Raw genomic sequence first — 22,162 nt, 5'->3', positions numbered from 1 at the left:
ATGTCCAAACCAGCAAGATCGGACCACTATATCATATAGCTGCCATAGGAACGATCGAAAATGTCGAAAATTAAGCTTTTGTATGAAAAATCATTTTGTTTATCAAGATAACCTGACCAAACTCGGCATTTATTTGTTTTACTATACTCCTCATATATCTGCAAAATCCTATTAAGATCGGACCACTATATCATAGAGCTGCCATAGGAACGATCGGTCGAAAATTACGTTGTTGTATGAAAAAACATTTTGTTTTTCAAGATATCTTGACCAAACTCGGCATTTATTAGTTTTACAATACTCCTCATATATATGCAAAATCCTATTAAGATCGGACAACTGTATTATATAGCTGCCATAGGAACGATCGGTCGATAATTAAATTGTTGTATGAAAAAACATTTTGTTTATCAAGATATCTTGCCCAAACTCGGCATTACCTATTTTCCCTGTGCTTCTTAGATACGGGCAAAGCACTATAAGCATTATGAAAAGATTGGGGCTGTAAAGGGAATTAGATCTTCGGCATGCCGAAGATAGCCTATCTTTCTCGTTTAAATTTAATTAGAATATTTTTCTAGTTCTTATAAGCGCTGAGATATAATTTAAGTCATTATCTGAGAAATGCGTTTCCTGATTCCAATGCTTAGCATTTCTTACATTTCTTTACATTTGAAATTTTACTTTCTACGATTCCATTAGCAAGTGTCCGATGCCGGTAACGTGGGAGTGCCATAAGAAAAAATAACAGCTGATGGGTTTTATTTGATCAGTATTTGCGCAAAAATACGGAAAAATGCATTCTGATGTATTACAGAGAGAGTACTCAGTTAAGATTGATTGACGTGTTTTACTTGTGCTCCAAGATTTTTTTATAATTAGGCGCTTCAATCCTGCTTTTTATTTATAAATTTTGTGTTTTTGGTGCTTCATTTAAAAAGCATTTATAAATTGTGCAAACTGTTATCCGTTGTGCAGCGTAAGTCTGGTAATAATTGCATTTATAAAACGCGGCATCAGTTCCGTGTTGCTGTTATTGCCTGCTTTGATTCTTTTGCTTTGGTGCTCCCCTGTGCATACACTTGTTTATGAGTGTGTTCGCTGCTGCATATTTCTGCTTGTGCATCGTGCTTTCGCAAATTTTTGCTATTGCTTTTCGCTCCAAACAATTTGTTTGTGTACGAATAATTGTTTTTTGAGTGTTTACTTGCACTATTTTTGTGCACCGTTTTCGTTTTGCTCTGCGCTTTCGCAACTTGCATACGCAATAATAATTATGTCGTGCTGACAAGCAGGCTGATGATTCTGCACTGCCGCAATTTGTTAATTTTGTGAGAATATGATGCATGTTAAATGTGCAGGTCTCATCGGGCGGATTGCGACAAGATCGCTGCAACTGCCAAGAAGGGTTGAGGGGGCTTGCGTTGGTCGTGCCCCGACCAATCGGTTGAAGCCTCAACTTATGCAATTGCCCTCTACGTCTGTTCAGACACCAACGTCATTCTTGTCCCCTCCTAGCAACTTGGATTTATCTCCAATGTTGTCTTTATCGCATTCTCCAAGCGACTGCCCAATTACCCCTGTTTCAACACCTGTAGTAGTGCTAGTAGAGCCCGTACCTGATCCCGTCCCACTTAGCCAAACTGCCTCAGCCCCGTCAGCTCCTGACCACAAAGGTAGACCTGCGCGCAATCTTGCCCAGATTGTTAAAAACAATCATGGTGCCTCTTTAGCTCCTCCAACTCCTGTATTACCTGCAGCCCCATCAGCGGTTGTTGCCCTCGTAGGCAGGTTTTTGTGTCTCGACTTTCGTCGGACACCACTTCTGAGTCATTGGCAGCCTATATTGCTAGCAAATCTTCTGCTTGCATGTCAATAACCACCAAATTTAATTTCTCCACCCCTCGTGAAATATCATCATTCAAAATAAATGTTTCACATGATATGTTCCCAATCATTTATGATACCAAATTTTGGCTATTACTTGCTCTTATGTCCCTCCTTCTTTTTCATTTTTTCTTTTCATTATTCAAGTTTATATGAAACATATAACTTGTATTAAAGAAGTTTCTTCACACGTGCGTGATAATGACATATTTATGGTGTTGGGTGATTTTAATTTGTCGAACATCTTTTGGTCATTATTCACTGCCGAAAATTATCTAGTGCCCTCAGCACAGCACGATTTTATAGACAAAAGGTGTACTTGGATTCATTAAACGATGGTCTAAAGAGTTTAACGATCCTTTTATAACAAAATTTCTGTATATCTCTCTTGTTCGCCCTATCCTTAAATACTGCTATTGCATCTGGTCTCCGCAGTATAACAATAGGCAGGATCGTATTGAATCAATTTCTGCTTTTTGCCTTACGACGTTTAAATTGGGACCCTAATCTTCGGTTGCCATCCTACTCCAGCAGGCTGCTTCTTATTAACCTTCCGTCGTTAACCAACCGTAGGACAATTCTCGGTGTTGTCCTTCTACATAAGTTGATTATTAGCGAGATAGATTCTCCTTTTCTGCTAGGGCGTCTTCAATTCTCTGTTCCGGCTAGACCAACCAGAAATTATCGCCCCTTATTTCTATCTACGTGCACAATAGACTACGATATGCACAATCCTTTTCGGGTGCTATGTAATAATTATAATAGTTTGCATCACGTTTTCTCTACCGAACTTTCTCTACCCCTAATAAAATCGTTGCTTTCAGGATACCTTCGGGAAATAACTGACCATTCCCAGCTATGAGCAGGGGTATAACTTGCCGGACAGGCTGTAAATTTTCCCTCACCATTACTTTTCTCCTTGTCCTATCTACTTAACACTCTATATATCTAGCATACATTTCTTTTCTTTATTAACAATCTTCTTATTTTCTTTTTTCCAATTTATTGTATTTTCCTAATAAATATAGCAAATTAAGATTATGTTTAATTTTACCTAAGACCACTTTTTCTTGCTTACACTCTTCTGCTTAGATGTCGGCTCTAATTGCGTCACTGACAAAATTAGCTGTGAAAAGGGGCACGGCTGGCCGGACTGGCATATAAAACACCTCCATCGGTCGGTGATGCTATTTAGAAAATTGTGTTCCCTTACTAGGCTTTTAGCATATAATTCCATTATCTATTGTATGATCTATTGAATAATGAGGATAGACACTCGTTTTGTCGACCATTAATAAATAAATCTAAATAAAAACAAGTAAGAGGTTCTAGTCGGGAGCTCCCGACTAGGGGATACCCTGAACCCTTTTCTTCCAACATCAAATGCATATATATATTCTATTTTAGAAGCTATATGTCAAGTTTGCTGAATCTAGCTCTTATTATTTACCAAAATTGCCCAAAAAACAGGATATAGATATCGATTTTTATCGATTACTTGGAAACGAAGTAAGTTATCGATTATCGGAAACAAACTCGATCTGCACGGAAACTTGGAGCATCTACATCTAAAATTTCAAGTCTTGGTTCTGAGATCCTTGCGTTCATACATACGGACGGACGGACGGACAGACAGACGGACATGGCTAGATCGACTCGGCTATTGACGCTGATCAAGAATATATATACTTTATGGGGTCGGAGATGCTTCCTTCTGCCTGTTACATACATTTGGATTTCGCACAAATACAATATACCCTTATACCCATTTTTAATGGGTTCAGGGTATAAAAAAAACAAGCCTCTACTGGCCAACATGAAAACTTAGAGTGCAAAATACTGGAGTGGGGAGAGTTTTGACGATTATAATGCAGAATGTAGACGACTTAATGCAGCTACTAAAAAAAAAAAGCAAGCTGCCAAGTCGGTTCACTCCCTCATGGCTGCCACCACGACGGCTTTAAATCGATTAATATCATTTTATTTTTGAAAATTGTTTCCCTTCCAGATTTCCTCATATTGAGCACTTGAAGCGCGGGATGGAGAACGCGATGAGTGTTATACCTGGCCGCTCGCTCAACGTAAGATTTTGAAAGCCATCTTCCTTTTTCAAAGCAATTCGCTCACCTGTAATTAAATAAGATTTTTAAGCAACGTTTTCCATTTTGATTTGAGATTTGGAATAAAAATAAAATTTACATGTACTCTCAAAACGAGTCCATCATGATGATCCGCTCCAGATGCACCAACAGCTTGATAAATAACATGAAGCTTATAAAATAAAACAAATAAGAGGTTCTAGTCGGAAGCTCCCGACTAGGGGATACCTTGAACCCTCTTCTTCCAACATCAAAGGAATATACATATATATTATATTTTAGAAGCTATATGACAAGTTTGGTAACTCTAGATCTTATTATTTACCAAAATTGCCCAAAAAACAGGATATCGATATCGATTTTTATCGATTGCTTGGAAACGGAGTAAGTTATCGATTATCGGAAACCAACTCGATTTGCACGGAAACTAGGAGCATCTACATCTAATTTCAAGTCTCTATAGGTTCTGAGATCCCTGCGTTCATACATACGGACGGACGGACGGACAGACAGACGGACATGGCTAGATCGACTCGGCTATTGGTGCTGATCAAGAATATATACACTTTATGGGGTCGGAGATGCTTCCTTCTTCCTATTACATACATTTGTATTTTGCACAAATACAATATACCCTTATACTTATTTTTAATGGGTTCAGGGAATAAAAAATGTTAGAATATATTAAATAAAACCAGTATTATATGTATAGAATAATATGGTTTATACATAATTAAAAGCATCCTTACCTTTACTTCTGCGCAAAGTTGTCCACTTTCCGCAAACATAAACTTTTGAAGCCGGATTCAATTAGTCTGGTGCCCATTCTTTAGTATATGCGCATGTTTTTTTACGCAGACCTAAGCGCAGCAATTTTGCTCCCAAAATGTCATATACTACGGCCTCGTTGTAGGGGATATCTTTAAATATTAAGTACTGTAGGATTAGTCTAATTGAAGTTTACCGCTTACCTTCGTTGCTATAGCGATCTTTGGTTATAAAATTTTACATTTTTTATGAGTTCCATACGAAATTTGATTAATAATCACAAAAAACACGAATAACTCGAGCCGATTAGCTACATTTTTTGCAAATGTTACATTTTCTGCGAATTTGAAATAAGCTGTTTCTCATGGACAAGCGTACAGGCAACATACCTTACATATTATCAATGTTTAACTTTCGCAACAAATGTAAGAAAGTGGAATTAGGCTATTAACTTGCCTGTTGCATACATTTGGATAAGACCATCATACACTTTTATAAAATGACTGGCTGACTAACGACTGATTGATTGGCGATTAACGCAGCTGAATTTGAGAATGAAATGAAATGGTATAATCGCGAACAACGTGTGAATTAAAGTTGTTTCCCATTCAAATCGGCTTAAAATTATATTCAGAGATTTCTGTGAAAATGCATTTGTGACGTGTTTCACACTTAGCTCAAAATGTACTCTTCTTGGATGATAAATGCGGGTCATAGTTTGAATGGGCAATGTTTCGGGTGTAAGCTCATTCGCAAAGATTCATATCTAAATTGATTGGAGGCATGCTTCAGAGTTTTCGAAAAATACAGTCTTCCTCAAACGAAAATGCGGGTCAACGGTTTAAAAGTTTCGTCCGATAGGTCTTTAATTTACTTTCAAAGCCCTACTAAAGAAGTTAATGAACACGAATTTCGACAATTCTGCAAATTCCATACGCAGCTGTGGTAAATTGGCGGAAAGCGGTTGTATGACAGTTTCTCGTTTAAGACTTTTCGCAAAAAAACAGCACTTGGTTGATAAATGCGATCTCAAACTTATTTAGAAAGCTCAACATAAAAACTAAATGAATACGTGCTTCAGCAATTTTGGAAATTCCACCTGCACATATGGTAATTAGGCGAAAATTTTGAAACTGTTCTGTTAATCAACCGATCCGCTTCAAATTTATTTTTAGAAATATTTGTTAAAATTTATTTGATGCGCTTTACGCCATATCCACCGATTTTGGATGCAAAATGCGGATCAAAGGTTTAACAAACGAAAGTTCATTTTCCGGATTTAAGATTCTCACTACAAACTAGCATGGACGGAAACCGTCGACTCAACTTATTACTTATACTTTTGTAATTATAAACTGCTTACCTTTAAAAGTTGCGGCTTTAATAGAAAACCAACTGCCTCTAGAACTTTTTGAATGCATTGTAAGGCTTGCTTACAAAGAGCACTTTTGTTTTTATTCATAATATATCCGCTTTCAATATATGGCTCCGATATTGTGTGATTGTTCTTCTTTTGACATTTTCGTTTAGGTGCATTTTTTTGTTGTGCTATGGACTACAATGTTAAAAGCTTTTAAATCACAAAAACAAAATAAAAAATACTAATAGTTACCAGCAAATATATATCTGTTCGACGTATTATTATATCTTCCAATAGATCATTAACAAAATATTCTGCTATTAAATCGCATCCGCTTCCTTCACCAAAAGTAGAAAGCCAAGAAATTGTTACTTTGTATATCTGAATGCGTAAGTTGCTAGAAGAAATATAAGCAATTAACATACATAAAATAAAAAGAAAAAAGTAAGAGGTTCTAGTCGGGAGCTCCCGACTAGGGGATACCCTGAACCCTCTTCTTCCAACACCAAATAAATTAAAAAAAAACAATTTCCCTTGGCAGGGTTCGAACTCGCAACTGACCGCATTACTTGCTGTCAACTCTAGTCAACAGCAATACCAATAATTAAGTACTTATGAGAAAAAAACAAACTAAAATAGCATTACAAAAATTCTTGAAGTTTTCGTATGCTGCCCCATCCAATTGCGCACTTACATATAAGTTTGGTTTTTCTTAACCGATCTTTATGAAATTTCTACAGTTTATCTTATTGTACCATAGAATATTTGCGTGTTCTCAAAAGTCAATTGCACTAAAATTGTGGCTAAGATTTGTTGGCAATAAAAGTTGGGTTATTAACTTGATTTTAGCTCTGCGGTGGTAGCGGGGAGGTGGCGATAGGTATAAAATGAAAGATACTTGACATATATATAATATTCGAGAAGCAACATATTATGTTTGGTGACTCTAGCTCTTCTTATTTACCCAATTTGCTCAATAAACAGGATGTCGATATCGATTTTTATCGATTGCTTGAAAACGGAGTAAGATATAGATTATCGGAAACAAACTCGATCTGCGCAGGCACTACGAGCACCTACATCTAAAATTTCAAGTCTCTAGCTCTTATAGGTTCTGAGATACTTGCGTTCATACATATGGTCGGACAGACAGACGGACATGGCTAGATCGACTCGGCTATTGGTGCTGATCAAAAATATATATGCTTAATGGGGTCGGATATGCTTCCTTCTGCCTGTTACATACATTTGCATTTTGTACAAATACAATATACCCTTTTTACGCATTTTCAATGTCAGACGCGTGCCAACAATGATATTTTCTTTTGCACCCATGATCTGCCCATTCACACACATTTGTGTGTGTGTGTGTGTGTGTGTGTGTGTGTGTGTGTGTGTGTGTGTGTGTGTGTGTGTGTGTGTGTGTGTGTGTGTGTGTGTGTGTGTGTGTGTGTGTGTGTGTGTGTGTGTGTGTGTGTGTGTGTGTGTGTGTGTGTGTGTGTGTGTGTGTGTGTGTCGAAAATCAGAAATCCCAAAATATAGTCAAATTTGCATCAGACAGGCAGGCAGGCACCAACAGGCACAATAACTTTTTTGTGCCCATTTAGCTTCTTCGGCACGTCCCAGCTATATGCTGTTTGGTTAGTGGTAGTGTGATGGCAATCGCAGGCTACAGACCAAATCGATTACTGCTTCTTCTGAACACATTTGAAGAGAGAGTGTTGGGTAATATTCACTCTCCTACCGCCACGATTTAGTATACATATCGAAAAGCGCGCGCTACCTAGTTTATTATTATATTCACATATATAATAACATTAATCTAATGATAATATTTATTAATGCTTCAGTCAACCTCTTTAAGACTGTCTAATAATTATACATAAGCAGCATTATAAATTATTAAAATCATGTAACTATAATAAATATTTACGAAATAAAATTCTCAAATTACGCGCGCAGATTTATAGTAACATTGTTTAAAAAAAACACATATGTATGTAAATTATAATAATGTATAAGTTAACAACTAAACATATAAGGCACACTCTCACAGTCATACATTGTTATTTCTAAGTACGCAACACACAATCATAAGTATTTGGTTGCCCTCAGCAACAAATACAACAACACACAGCCTTAAGCATTTTGGTTGCCCTCAGCAACAAAGTAGTATTCTTGTAAACAATGCTGAGCCGCTGACAAGAGTTCTGCGCACAGCAACTGAAAACGGACACCCGTGCTGCTTGCGCAAGAATGCTGAGTCGGCATGCCGACTCTAGCGTATGGCGTGATGCATTGGCTTCACAGGGCAAACTTAAGCTTGAACATTTCTGTAGCCTTCAGTCTCAATCTAGATCGCAACATTATAAGACGAGTGAATGATGAAACTCCGGCATTGCCGTCAATAAACATTATTTGTGTTATCAATCATAGTTGACCACGTCCAAGACGGGCAACTGGGAAAGTTCCCACAACCTAATCACATCGTTCCAATAGTCACCTGTTGGATTCATCACCACCTCACAAGGAGAAGAATCACCTGTTGGATTCATCACCACCTCACAAGGAGAAGAATCACCTGTTGATTTCATCACCACCCCACAAAGAGAAGAAGTCACCACCGTCAGACCAACCACACATCGTCGCCAGACAACGAAGTTACGGCGGAAGACTTAATTTATATACGTGTATATGTATATGCACTGGTGTATGTGTATGTGTATGTGTGTGTATGTGTACGTGTATGTGTATATGCACTGGTTAGGCCTAAGCCTAAAACGTATGTATCTATGAGAATATATATACATACATATGATCACATTCTTTTGTAAGATTTAATAAAGATAATGATTTTTGAATGAGGAAATTAAATTGTGCGTAAATTGACATTTTATTGATTAAGATGCATGCATATTTTTGCAAACCCTCATACATACACAAAACTAAACTGAAATAGCTCGCACTACCCACTTGCCAAGCGTACTAAGGCTTTAATAAAAAGAAATAGCGTTTTCTTGACTTATTTCCGTTTTTAATGGGTGAAGGAATAAATCTAACATTATTAGAAAAATAAAAAGTCAAAAAAATTGTTTTCTCACCATTGGAATTGAACTTGCACCCCGCGACCAACTGCTTCACGTGGCTTTTTACCTTGCAGCCATACCAAAAGTTGCTACTAATTAAAAAAAAACTGAACCAAAATAGGACCACATATGTACACGATACGATGCAATCGCAATTGTAATTCTTTTTGTAATGTGTGTATTAGTGCACATGTATACAGAAATTGTAGCGCTTTGTTCCAGCTGCCGCTGACTCGTGGCCTGCCAATATATATGTACATATACATATAACCACATGGTTTCTTTAATAACTTCTACATATGTATCTTAACCGATCTTGTTAAAATTTCCTACAGTATATATCAATTGTATTTAAATTGTGGCTTAATCTGGTTGGCAATACAAGTTGGGTTATTAGCTTGATTTAAAGCTCTGTAGTGGTATCGGGGAGGTGGCGATAGGTATAAAATGAAAGATACTTGAAATATATATAATATTCTAGAAGCAACATATCATGTTTGGTGACTCTAGCTCTTATTAATTATCCAATTTGCACAATAAACAGGATGTCGACATAGATTTTTATCGATTGCTTGGAAACGGAGTAAGTTATCGATTATCGGAAACAAACTCAATCTGCGCGGGAACTACATCTACATCTAAAATTTCAAGTTTCTAGCTCTTATAGGTTCTGAGATCCTTGCGTTCATACATACGGACGGACAGACAGACGGACATGGCTAGATCGACTCGGCTATTGGTGCTGATCAAAAATATATATACTTAATGGGGTCGGAGATGCTTCCTTCTGCCTGTTACATACATTTGGATTTTGCACAAATACAATATACCCTTATATCCATTTTTAATGGGTTCAGGGTATAAAAATAGATAGATAGAACTGTTTCCACGATAGTTTTCGAACTCGTAATATACCGCGCTACTTGCAACCTCCTATACTAAACAGCCACACCCATAATTGAGTCGGTATGAGAAAAAAAAAACGGATTAAAATGGCAGCACAGAGAACAATACAATCGAAATTAACATGCTGTTAATGTTAGTGTATGTGTAGATGTATAAAGAAATTCTTGCAATTTTCGCTAACTGTTCAGGGTATAAAAAAAATAGATCCCTCAATGGGACTCGCGTCAGGCCATGCTTCCTAACCTTTAACAGCCACACCATTAATTGTAGCAGCCCAGATACAATCGCAATTGCAATGCTGTTGATAGAATTCAAAGAAGACGCGCATAAATTTGTGTTGGTACATGTACCCAGAAATTATTGAAGTATTCGCTAGCTGTCCATCCAATTGCACAGTTACATATAACTTTGTTTTTTTCTTCACCGATCTTAATTAAATTTTTACATACATATTGTACATATTTCTTATTGTACAATAAAATATTAGTGTATTCTCAAAAAGCCAATTGCATTTAAGTTGGTTGGTTGAGTAAAACCTATAAATGCCGAATCGGGTTAAGATATCTTGAAAGTTTTACATACCTACAACCTACTACCTACTTTTCAACCGATCTTTTCTATGGTAGCTATATGGCTTAGGTGTACGATCCGGCTGATTGCAACATATTTACTGCCTGCAATAGATAGAGCGACCAATGAAAAGCTTCAGCTTTAAACCTAAGAGAGTCTGTTAAAGAGACTAGTTCGCATAAAAACAGACAGTCGGACATGACTTTATCAACTCGGCTGTTGATATTGATCAAGAGTATATATACTGTGTTTATAATTCATATAAATATAGACGTGCATGAAGAAAATTAACTTTTTTAAATTGGAGCAAAAGGCCCCATCTAAAATTAATCAGCAAATCTAAAAATAACTAGTGATAAGCTGTAGGTTTGCGAAAATGTATATAACATTCAGAAGAAAACATATTAACCCCATAAAGTACAATAATCAGCGATCCAAGCGTGTCCGTTCATTTGAAAGCGTCGATTTCAAAAACGTATCTATATTTTAGATGTTTAGTAATTTTTATTTCAATTGATCAAAACTTTCCCGTTCTAAGTTCTTTCTAGCAATTTTACACATCTTATTTCCCGTCCATTTAAAAATTGAATTTACGCGTGCTATCTTAAACTTGAACTTACAGTTTACCTTTGGATTTCACCGAAGCCGAAAATATAATTTGCGTTTACACAATATGAACCACTTTTAATTCAAGAAGCACGTGTGAAACACGTAAATTGGTGGGGTTTAACCAAAATCGCTGAAACAAGTTCTTATTTACGGCGTTGAAAACAGGTTTGAAATCGATCGGACGAAACTTAAAACTTCGTCTTTTGAATCATATTCCCTATAAAACGTAATAAAGTTTAAACTACTTACATTAACTGGATTGGAAATCCTTCCGATGTTGACCATTTCGTTTTTCTCAATGACTCCAATAAAATACTTGATATTAATCGAAAATGCATTCTAAGATGAGTGTGGCAGCTAAATGGGGAGAAAAAAATGTTAAGTATTTTTATATATATGACAGGAAAGTTAAAATAACATTGCTTTATTATTTGAAGTTCAATTATAAAAATGTATTAATAAATGAGGCCAAAGGCGATTTCATAGGGACATGTACCGGGTTTCCGGACCCGTGGTGTGTACAATTTATTTCCATATCAGGGGTGGCATTGCATCTAAGAGCAGATGAAAATGAGTGCTGGTGATAAAGGTGATATTAACGAACAATTGTGCAATTCGCGATGGAAAGCCCTTAATGTACCCCAAAACAACATGCCCATGCTAAGGTCTGGTGAATTTGATCTATTGTTAGGTAAAGAGAGAGAGTAGGAGAGATAACTCCTTAAATCAGCGAATAGGTCCACCCGAAATGCCAGAGAAGGCAACACCAAACAGCGCTTTCAACATCAAAAAGGACTCCTCATACTAAGACACACCGATGAACGAGGTCAAAGCGGACAACATCGCACGAACAAAGACTCACAGCTCCGTCGGATGTCATCGTTTCAGAGGCTGAGTGTGGTATCACACGCAATACGCTACTCTAAGGACCTTTCGACAAGCTTTGTCTTAGCTAATCCGCCCACCCTACCGTGGACCTCCATCGTATGCCGCTTGTCAAGGGTCACACCATCGTCAAGGTAAGGGACGCTATCAGTGTATCTGATTCTCCTTTTGTCCAACAGCCGCCAGCGCGAACGGTCAGGCTGCAGCGCAAAATTGGAGTTCTGGGTCTTGATATTGAGGAAGACATTTTAAACACTTTAACACGACTGGAAGCAGTCGTCGGGCTGCTGTTTGATGCCAAAAATGCTTGGGCTTTTAAGTAAACAGCAGAATTAAACACAAAGTAAACATTAAAATTATATTTAAAGTAACAAAACAAGGAAAATCCATTAATTCGTAAACATTTGAAGGTCTCAAAATTTGCAATGCCTATGATCAAAAAGAACTTTCCTGCAATATTAGATACAATAGAACATACACGGTATTTTTTACGCAAATTAACACTGCCAGTCATAACAGAGGAAACCAAACGGTTGCAATGGACTCTGGAATCTACAAGAATAAATAGATAGATATATAGGGAGATTTACATACAAACCTAGCAACAGTAACACTACAAAAGAAAAACCATATTTTATAAAAAATTCTTTATCAATTTTGGTTGAAAAAAAAACACTACAGCTGAGCCCAACTTAAAAAAATTTTATGACGCATTCAGACAGTTGACAACAAGTAAGAGGTTCTAGTCGGGAGCTCCCGACTAGGGGATACCCTGAACCCTCTTATTCCAACACCAAATAAATTAATAAAAAAAAAGTTCCCTTGGCAAGGCTCGAACTCGCAACTGACCGCATTACTTGCTGTCGACTCTACTCAACAGCCACACCAGCCAAAAAAAAAATAATAATAATACTTTCCCCAGTTGGGCTCGAACTCGCGATAGACCGCACCACTTGCTATGCCTCTACTCAGCAGCCACACCAACAATTGTGTACTTATGATAAAAAAGAAACTAAAATAACATTAAAAAAAAAAAGATGCAATACGAAGCAGACGCGCATGAATCTGTGTGTGTTCATGTATACAGAAATTCTTAAAGCTGCTGCCCCATTCAATTGCGCAGTTGCATATAAATTTGGTTTTCTTAACCGATCTTAATGAAATTTTCTACAGCATATCTAATTGTACCATAGAATATTTGTGTATTCTGAAAAAGTCAATTACATTTAAATTGTTTGGCAATAAAAGTTGGGTTATTAATTTGATTTATAGCTCTGCGGTGGTAACAGGGAGGTGGCGATAGGTACTTGATATATATATATACTTGAAATATATATAATATTCTAGAAGCAACATATCATGTTTGGTGGCTCTAGCTCTTATTATTTACCCAATTTGCTAAAAAACAGGATGTCGATATCGAGATTTTTATCGATTGCTTGGAAACGGAGTAAGTTATCGATTATCGGAAACAATCCCGATATGCGCGGGAACTACATCTACATCTAAAATTTCAAGTCCCTAGCTCTTATAAGTTGTGAGATCCTTGCGTTCATACATACGGACGGACGGACGGACAGACAGACGGACATGGCTAGATCGACTCGGCTATTGATGCTGATCAAGAATATATATACTTTATGGGGTCGGAGATGCTTCCTTCTGCCTGTTACATACATTTGGATTTTGCACAAATACAATATACCCTTATACCCATTTTTAATGGGTTCAGGGTATAACAATGAACATGATATATGCCCTGGTCGGTAGCGTTGTGTAATTTTTTTACAGAGAGCGGAATTTACTGTTCCCTTATAGAGTCCAGTTAACTTGCCGTCGCGCAAGTTGTGCAAATACATATAGAATATATGTAAACATAACACCGAACCCAAATACACCGAATCTAATACCCTTGCAGACCCAACCTTATCATAATGCTTATAGTGCTTTGCCAGCATCTAAGAAGCACAGAGAAAATAGTTAATGCCGAGTTTGGTCAAAATATCTGATAAGCAAAAAAGGTTTTTAATCAAAAACCTAGTTTTCGACCGATCGTTCCTATGGCAGATATATGGTATAGTAGTCCGATGAAAATAAGATTTTGAAAAATTAGAGCATACTGAAATCTTTAAATGCTGTGTTTAATTAAAATATCTTGAATGACAAAAAAGTTTTCCATACAGTGGTCCGATCTTAATAGGATTTTGCCTATATATGAGGAGTAAAGTAAAGCTTATAAATGCCGAGTTTGGTCAAGATCTCTTGAAAAACAAAATGTTTTTTCAAACAACAACATTGTCATAGACGAACTACTGGACAACACAATTAAGAAATCTAATTACACACCATGAATACTGACAAAGTACTTTAACAATTGGTATAACAAACAGGAAATACATAATACGCTGAAAGCCTTGAGTCAGAAAACGATGGAAAATTACTAACTGCCTGGTTACCGCTTCTTATTTTCCGCTTGTTAGCTGTTGCTTAACAGCTTGGTCATTAAATTCCACCATTAGTGTTCAGATGACAGCGGTTCCAGATGCCCATATATGTCCCAATCGGTCAAAAATATTAAAGCTTTATAATGAGCAAAAAATTAACAATTGTAGGTGAGGGGCTTATTTTAGATTGCCCTTATGGACCACCCTATTACTATTACTGCAGCTGAGCAGAGGGCAGCCTATTTCCAAATCAATTATTTGATTTTAATCATTTTAACTTTTTCCCCTACCTGGTGCGGTTTTTCTCTTTTTCTCTTGTGCCGACGGATTTTTTGCCTTATATGTGTGGTAAGCTCTACTGGTGTCGGAAGTATGACTTCTATCGGTTTTTGTAGTTCATATAGTATTTTGATCACAGATCTCAGTTTTAATGTGAATGACGTGCTTTATTTTTGCTCCGAAATTTGTATATATTTTTCACAACTTTTTTGTTTAATCTAGTTTGTCATAACTTCGTGCTGCAAAATAACCTAGCACTTTCATGCAAGCGATTCTGCACATCCACAATTTGCTACTTGTTGGTTTTGTAAGAATATAATGTATGCTAAATGGACAGGTCTTACGGCTTGCGGTGACCATGGTAACTCAAGTAACTTCGACTCGAAGTTTGAGTTGTTCAGTTGTACTAAAACAAGTAAACGCAAATATAGATTTGCGATCTAAGCTAAGGCTGTGCTCAGGCACATTTGACTTTTGACCTTGTTCAATGTGTAGCTTCTTTTTTGTGAATTTTTATCAGTCAATTTTTGGCTGTATTGACAGCCTTAAGCCCGTTGATTCCCATATTTGAGGTTTTTCTTCTGTGTGTTTTGCAACGTTTGCTGCAAATATGCCCCTAATCATAATTATTGTTTGTTTGTTTATTAATAAAGTCAACTTTCTTTCTAGCATTTTGAGAGGGACAGTTCACTCTGTCTTAGGCTACTACTAAGATCTTGTTGGATCATAAAGAACGGTGTTTTGTCCGCAAATGTAAAATTTAGTCTCGCAATAATTTCCTTAAGATTAAAAATGGTATTAAAAGATGCCAGAACTGCATCTGCCGGCTTTCTTATTTTATTACGAGAGCTGCTATGGTGGGGCTCAAAATTGTTGTAGGCTGAGTTTGCTGCCTGTCGTCAAACTCGGGAGTAGAGTTCATTATAATTGTCACACTCACTCCTCACTCTGTCTCCCTGCCATAAATTCAATTTATTTATATATTCTCTAATATTGTTCAGCTGTCTTGTAAGTGTTACAAATTTTAGTTCAAAAATTTGTCTGTTTTAGAAGGCTAGCTTTATCCATATTCTAATTAAGAAGGTATCCGTTACCACTACTGTCCACTTAATTCTATAGTCTTCTCATTAGTTCACAAAACTAGCACATGTAAAGTTACAAAAATCCTCTTCTACCAACACCAAATGCTCATTTGCTTTAGCAGTAATAAAAATAAATTAAAATAGGACTCGAAATCGTAACATACCACACTACTTGACATCGACTCTACGCAACAGCCACACCATCAGTTTGTTTAAATAAAATGAAATATACTTGATATATATACTATTTTAGGAACTACATGTCGACTTTGGTTTCTTTAGCTCTAAAATCCTAAGATATTGGCAAAAAGAGGATATCTCTTCTGATCGACTATTACTTGGAAACGGGGCGAGTTATCGATTATCGGAAACAAACTCGTACTGCGCGTACTACGTTCAAAATTTCAAGTCTTTTTCTCTTATATGTTCCGAGATCCTCCATACGGACGGATAGAAAGAAGAATATGTCCAGATCGACTTACGAGCTATTGTTGCTGATCAAGAATATACATACTTTATGGGTTCGGAGGTGCTTTCATGTGGCTATTGTATACATTTGCACAATAATATTATACCCCTTTTACTCATTTTTAATGGGTTCAGAGTATAAATAGATATCTTATATTTTAAACAAGTACTTCCTTTTTTATTATTCTTTATTAATTTTAATACTGGATGAAAAGAGCACTTCATAATGCTGTGCCCTAAAATTATGTTTAATTTTAGTTGTAAATAGCTGATGCGGGGTGCAATATTTGTAGATTGTTGGTATTTTTTGTGTTTGTTGTTTTTGTTTGATTTCACTTACTAAGTATCTGCTGCGGTTTTTTTTAATTTATATAAACAACATTTTTAAAAGGAAAATCGTATTATTTCTAGCAACGTTTGCGCGGATGGTTTTATATTATATTAAAAATTGTTTTTAGTCGCGTCTTTCCCATTATGATGTTTTTAACTTTGAACGTAAATAAACTCCACTTTCAGTTATAATTTCAGAAAAAGAACAGAACATAGAAATTACAGACGAAATAAAGAATATTGTAACAAGTACTGACTTTCCAGAACTAATAAGGAACAACCACAAGAATCCTAAACGCGCAGATTGCCGATATATTTACCCCTATGACTGACAAGAAAAAGTAGTAAGAAAATAAGTATGAACAATAAAATCGAAAATACACGAAGATCGCAATCCTAATCAGACAACAAGCTCAGAAATCAAACAAACATTATCAACAAAACAGATCTTGCAACGCGCTGCACTAAAAGTGGCCACATCGAACTTCGCAGCATCAACAATATAAAAAGAAAACAACACCTTAAATGCCACGCTCTTGAAATATAGTTAAATAAACCAATTCGAAAAGTTGTGCACATATAGAGAGTTCTATTGACAAACTAACAACCGGTTTTCAACTCAAATATATAAAACAAGTAATAGGTTCTAGTCGGGACCTCCAGACTAGGGAAAACCCTCTTATTCCAACACCAAATGCAGTTCGCGAAACTGTATAAAAAAAATCTCTCGGCAGTGTTCCAACTCGCAAGATGGATTACCTGCTGACGACTCTACTCAAAAGCCACACCAGCAAACAAAAAACAAGTAAGAGGTTCTAGTCGGGAGCTCCCGACAAGGGGATACCCTGAACCCTCTTATTAATAAATTAATAAAAAAAAGTTCCCTTGGCAGGGCTCAAACTCGCAACTGAGCGCATTACTTGCTGTCGACTCTACTCAACAGCCACACCAGCAAAAAAAAAAAACAAATAATACTTTCCCCAGTAGGGTTCGAACTCGCGACAGACCGCACCACTTGCTATGCTTCTACTCAGCAGCTACACCAATAATTAAGTACTTATGATAAAAAAAGGAACTAAAATAACATTACAAAAAAAATGCAATTAACATTGGAAACGGAGTAAGTTATCGATTATCGGAAACAAACTTGATCTGCGCGGGAACTAGAAGCATCTACATTTCAAGTCTCTAGCTCTTATAGGTTCTGAGATCCTTGCGTTCATACATACGGACGGACGCACGGACAGACAGACGGGGTCAGAGATGCCTCCTTCTGCCTGTTACATACATTTGGATTTTGCAGAAATACAATATACCTGTAACCCATTTTTAATGGGTTCAGGGTATAAAAAACACTTTCCCCGGTAAGGACACACCAATAATTAAGCATTATTGAGATAAAACGAATTGAAATAGCATTACAGAAAACAATCGCTATTGCAATGCTGTTGATTGAATTTTGTTGAATGCGAAGCAGACGCGCATGAATGTGACATGACGGACATGGCTACATCGACTCGACATTGACTTTTTCAGAATACACAAATATTCTATGGTACAATAAGATTACTGTAGAAAATTTCATAAAGATCGGTTAAGAAAAACCAAAGTTATATGCAACTGCGCAATTGAATGGGGCAGCAGGTTTAAGATTTTTGTATACGTGTAGACACACACATTCATGCGCGTCTGCTTCGCATTCTAATAGCATGGTAATGCAATTTTTTTTTGTAATGTTATTTTAGTTCCTTTTTTTATCAAAAGTACTTAATTGTTGGTGTGGCTGCTGAGTAGAGGCATAGCAAGTGGTGCGGTCTGTCGCGAGTTCGAGCCCTACCGGGGAAAGTATTATTTTTTTTTTTGTTGCTGGTGTGGCTGTTGAATAGAGTCGACAGCAAGTAATGGTCAGTTGCGAGTTTGAGCCCTGCAAAGGGAACTTTTTTTTATTAATATATTTGGTGTTGGAATAAGAGGGTTCAGGGTATCCCCTAGTCGGGAGCTCCCTACTAGAACCTCTTACTTGTTTATGGCAGCTATATGATATAGTGGTCCGATCTTAATAAGATTTTGTATATGTATGAGGACCATAGTAGAACCAATAAATGCCGAGTTTGGTGAAGATGTGTTTAAAAACAAAATGTTTTTTCATACAAAAACTTAATTTTCGACCGATCGTTCCTATGGCAGCTATATGATATGGTGGTCCGATCTTAAGAGTATTTTGCATATATGAGAGAAGCATATTAAAACTAATAATTGCCGAGTTTGGTCAAGATATCTTGAAAAACAATTTGTTTTTTCATACAAAAACTTAATTTTCGACCGATCGTTCCTATGGCATCATATAGTGGACCGATCTTAATAGGATTTTGCTTATATATGAGGAGCATAGTAAAACTAATAAATGCCGAGTTTGGTCAAGTATCTTAATAAACAATATGTTTTTTCATACAAAAACTTAATTTTCGACCTATCAGCTATATGATATAGTGGTCCGATCCAGCTGGTTTTCACATATGTGCTGCGTGCAACAGAAGGACGGACTTCTGCAAAATTTCATTTAGATAGCTTTAAAACTGAGAGACTAGTTCGCATAGAAACAGACAGACGGACGGGGCTCTATCGACTCGGCTATTGATGCTGATGAAGAATATATATACTTTATGGGGTCGGAGATGTTTCGTTCTATCTGTTACACATTTCACGACAAAATTAGAATACCCTCTGCAAGGGTATCAAAAGAAAGTTCCCTTGGCAGGGATCGACTCTACTCAACAGTCATACCAGCAACAAAATAAAAACAAATATTTTCCCCGGTAGGGCTCGTACTCGCGACAGACCGCACCACTTGCTATGCCTCTACTCAGCAGCCACACCAATAATTAAGTATTTATGGGAATATAACGAACTAAAATAGAATTACAGAAAAATGTCGCAATTGCCACGCTGTTAGAATACGATAGAATGCAAAGCAGATACAGAAATTCTTGAAGTATTTGCTAGCTGCACCATCAAATTGGGCAGTTACATATAACTTTGTTTTTTTCTTTACCAATCTTTATGAAATTTTCTACAGTATATCTTATTGTACCATAGAATATTTTGTATTCTCAAAAAGTCAATTGCATTTAAATTGTGGCTTAAATTGGTTGGCAATACAAGTTGGGTTATTAACTTGATTTATAGTATATTGGGTGGGCAGCTAGCGAAAATATCAATGCAACAGTTGCATTTGGTGTTGGAATAAGAGGGTTCAGGATATTCCCTAGTCGGGAGCTACCGACTATAACCTCTTACTTGTTTTAGCTTGTTATAGCTCACTTGAATAAGACTAAAAAAAAAAAAAGAAAAACCTGCCTTGGAAAGCTGATTAAAAATATTTTGTAAGCTATATACCCGCGTATATCTTGCAACAGAAGAACTCCCATTTTACGGAGAAAAAATTGTTTAGTTGTTTCAAGCCTCTAGTTTATAAGGTTTTCGAGATAGACGTGCTCCTTAATACAGGCGGACAGACAGAAATATATGGCTAGACCGACTTGGCTGATGATGTTTATTAAGAGTACACATATAGAGGACCGATCCGTACGATTTCGGCAACAGAAAGACGATTCTACGCTATATTTCGTTACAATAAATATAATCAGGCAGGGCGACATGTCAATATCGACTCACAAAGTCGTGCACAATTAAAAAATCATCAAAATGGGTATTAAAAAGTTTATCAAATATAAATAATTTTATTTTATTATATATTTCTTTTAAATAACAGCACTTTAAACTAAGACATTCCAATTTGTAAAGACTATTCTTCATAATATTTTTTAAATATTCTATCACTTACATGTTTATCAAGACTTCCATTAGCTCGAATAATTTAGTATGCATTTGAGGTATAAGGTTTCCAAAACACATATCATCCATATTTTCATAGTTAACACAATTTGCATAACTTGAACTTAGTCCATGTTGAATAAGATTTAGGATTTTTTTTGGATATATCAATTTTGTTGAAGAATATGGTTGGCTGAAAAAAGTATTTTAAATATAATAACAGAAAATTAAGTGTATATGATTCCACTGACCTTAGAGCAATCTTAAGGAAATCTATGAGATTGCAGAAGCGCCTGAATACTTGAGTTGATTTTTTAATTGGATCTCCTTCTAATATCAAAGTAAAACATTCCAGTCTGTCTTTTTTAGCGACCTTGTCATCTTTATAATTGGGAAATACTTCGTTTAATAGGTCATTAATACTGCCCAATAAACCTATTTGTAATTCTTCCCATTGACACTTATCGGTGTTACATCCAACGTTGTTAAAATTACCGCGTACTTGTAATAGTAACCAGCAATTACCACTTTCATTAACCACTTCTGGGTTACAGCAATCAACTAATGTTAGAAGGTATCGCAAGACTAGAGGCTTTCCCGACTTACTAGGACCGGGGTAATATTTCAAACATTGTTTTACGGCTTTTAATGCTGAAATCTTACAGCAAGTAGTTGTATTTTTTTCCAAAATCCATAAACTTTCATAAATCTTTCCTATACAAGTTGATCCAAACCACTTTGAAATTTCAGGTGCTACTTGAATTTGAATAACAAGCAATGCTGTAAAAAGTCATAAGCAATTACTTAGTTTACTAGCATCAACATCATTTACAGTTTATATTGAAAATTGAATGAAAATGAATATTTTAAAGCTCTATTAAGTATTTTCAACAAGTTAGTTTTCTCCATAAAAAATACTTTTTAATTAATAATAATATTTGTATACACTTTTTAATAATAAACTAGCAGTAGGATAACTTTCTCGTAGATATGGACAAGATAACGGTCCTCTACATTTTTGCTTGTATGCTCAGCCTGCGATAGCGATCATTCAGCCAATGCGTTTAAAAAATTATCCAAGCCCAAGGTTTCTGAAACTCTTTCAAGTGCGCAACCCATTGAGACGGCAATCTCGCCAGGCTATCCTTATAAATAAATGATGAGTCTGCTGTGGCTCTGGTCAAATCGGGAGGTACAGAAAATCTACATGTGTTTAACATGGCGTATACGCCGCGGAGGTTTACTATCATGGTAATCGTATATGCCACATGTGACATAAAGCGGACCGAAACAAAAGCGTCGTCTGGTGCCCTTCAAGTTGAATGCAATTGGGCTAGAATCGGTTACTTCATAATCCCGCGGTACCAAATAAACAGCACAAGGCCACACAACTACCAATTTAGGCTTGGTTGGCCCCTCGTCGCCTACATGCGCAGTATCCCTTCTGTTCAAATTGAATACATGTTGGGCAGAACAATACCCCCTATTTGTAGAGGGTAAGGCCGATCTAAAACCTCAATTATACAACATTTGGTGGATATGCAACTCCACATCG

At 36.4% G+C, this 22,162-nt stretch overlaps 1 protein-coding gene across 5 annotated transcripts in view; it reads right to left on the bottom strand.

Moving 5' to 3' along the window:
- LOC115760366 (proline-, glutamic acid- and leucine-rich protein 1) overlaps positions 1-22,162 on the bottom strand; it is a 38,869-nt gene that overhangs the window by 5,127 nt on the left and 11,580 nt on the right. The window contains exons 3-8 of one of the 5 annotated variants that reach the window (XM_030701656.1): positions 20,859-21,387; positions 20,618-20,800; positions 11,535-11,642; positions 6,367-6,511; positions 6,118-6,309; positions 4,831-4,906 (exon numbers count right to left, since the gene is read on the bottom strand). In XM_030701656.1, the coding sequence (XP_030557516.1) occupies positions 4,883-4,906; positions 6,118-6,309; positions 6,367-6,511; positions 11,535-11,642; positions 20,618-20,800; positions 20,859-21,387 (1,181 nt within the window). In that variant the 3' untranslated portion in view covers positions 4,831-4,882. Of the gene's footprint in view, positions 1-4,830; positions 4,907-6,117; positions 6,310-6,366; positions 6,512-11,534; positions 11,643-20,617; positions 20,801-20,858; positions 21,388-22,162 lie in introns of those variants that run through there. The other 4 variants (XM_030701654.1, XM_030701657.1, XM_030701658.1 and 1 more) reach the window with 4 other exon arrangements.

This window comes from Drosophila novamexicana, unplaced genomic scaffold (assembly GCF_003285875.2).
Source record: "Drosophila novamexicana strain 15010-1031.04,08,12 unplaced genomic scaffold, DnovRS2.1 tig00000434-arrow-pilon, whole genome shotgun sequence".
Taxonomy (NCBI): domain Eukaryota; kingdom Metazoa; phylum Arthropoda; class Insecta; order Diptera; family Drosophilidae; genus Drosophila; species Drosophila novamexicana.
This window is presented reverse-complemented; position numbering and strand designations above follow the sequence as displayed.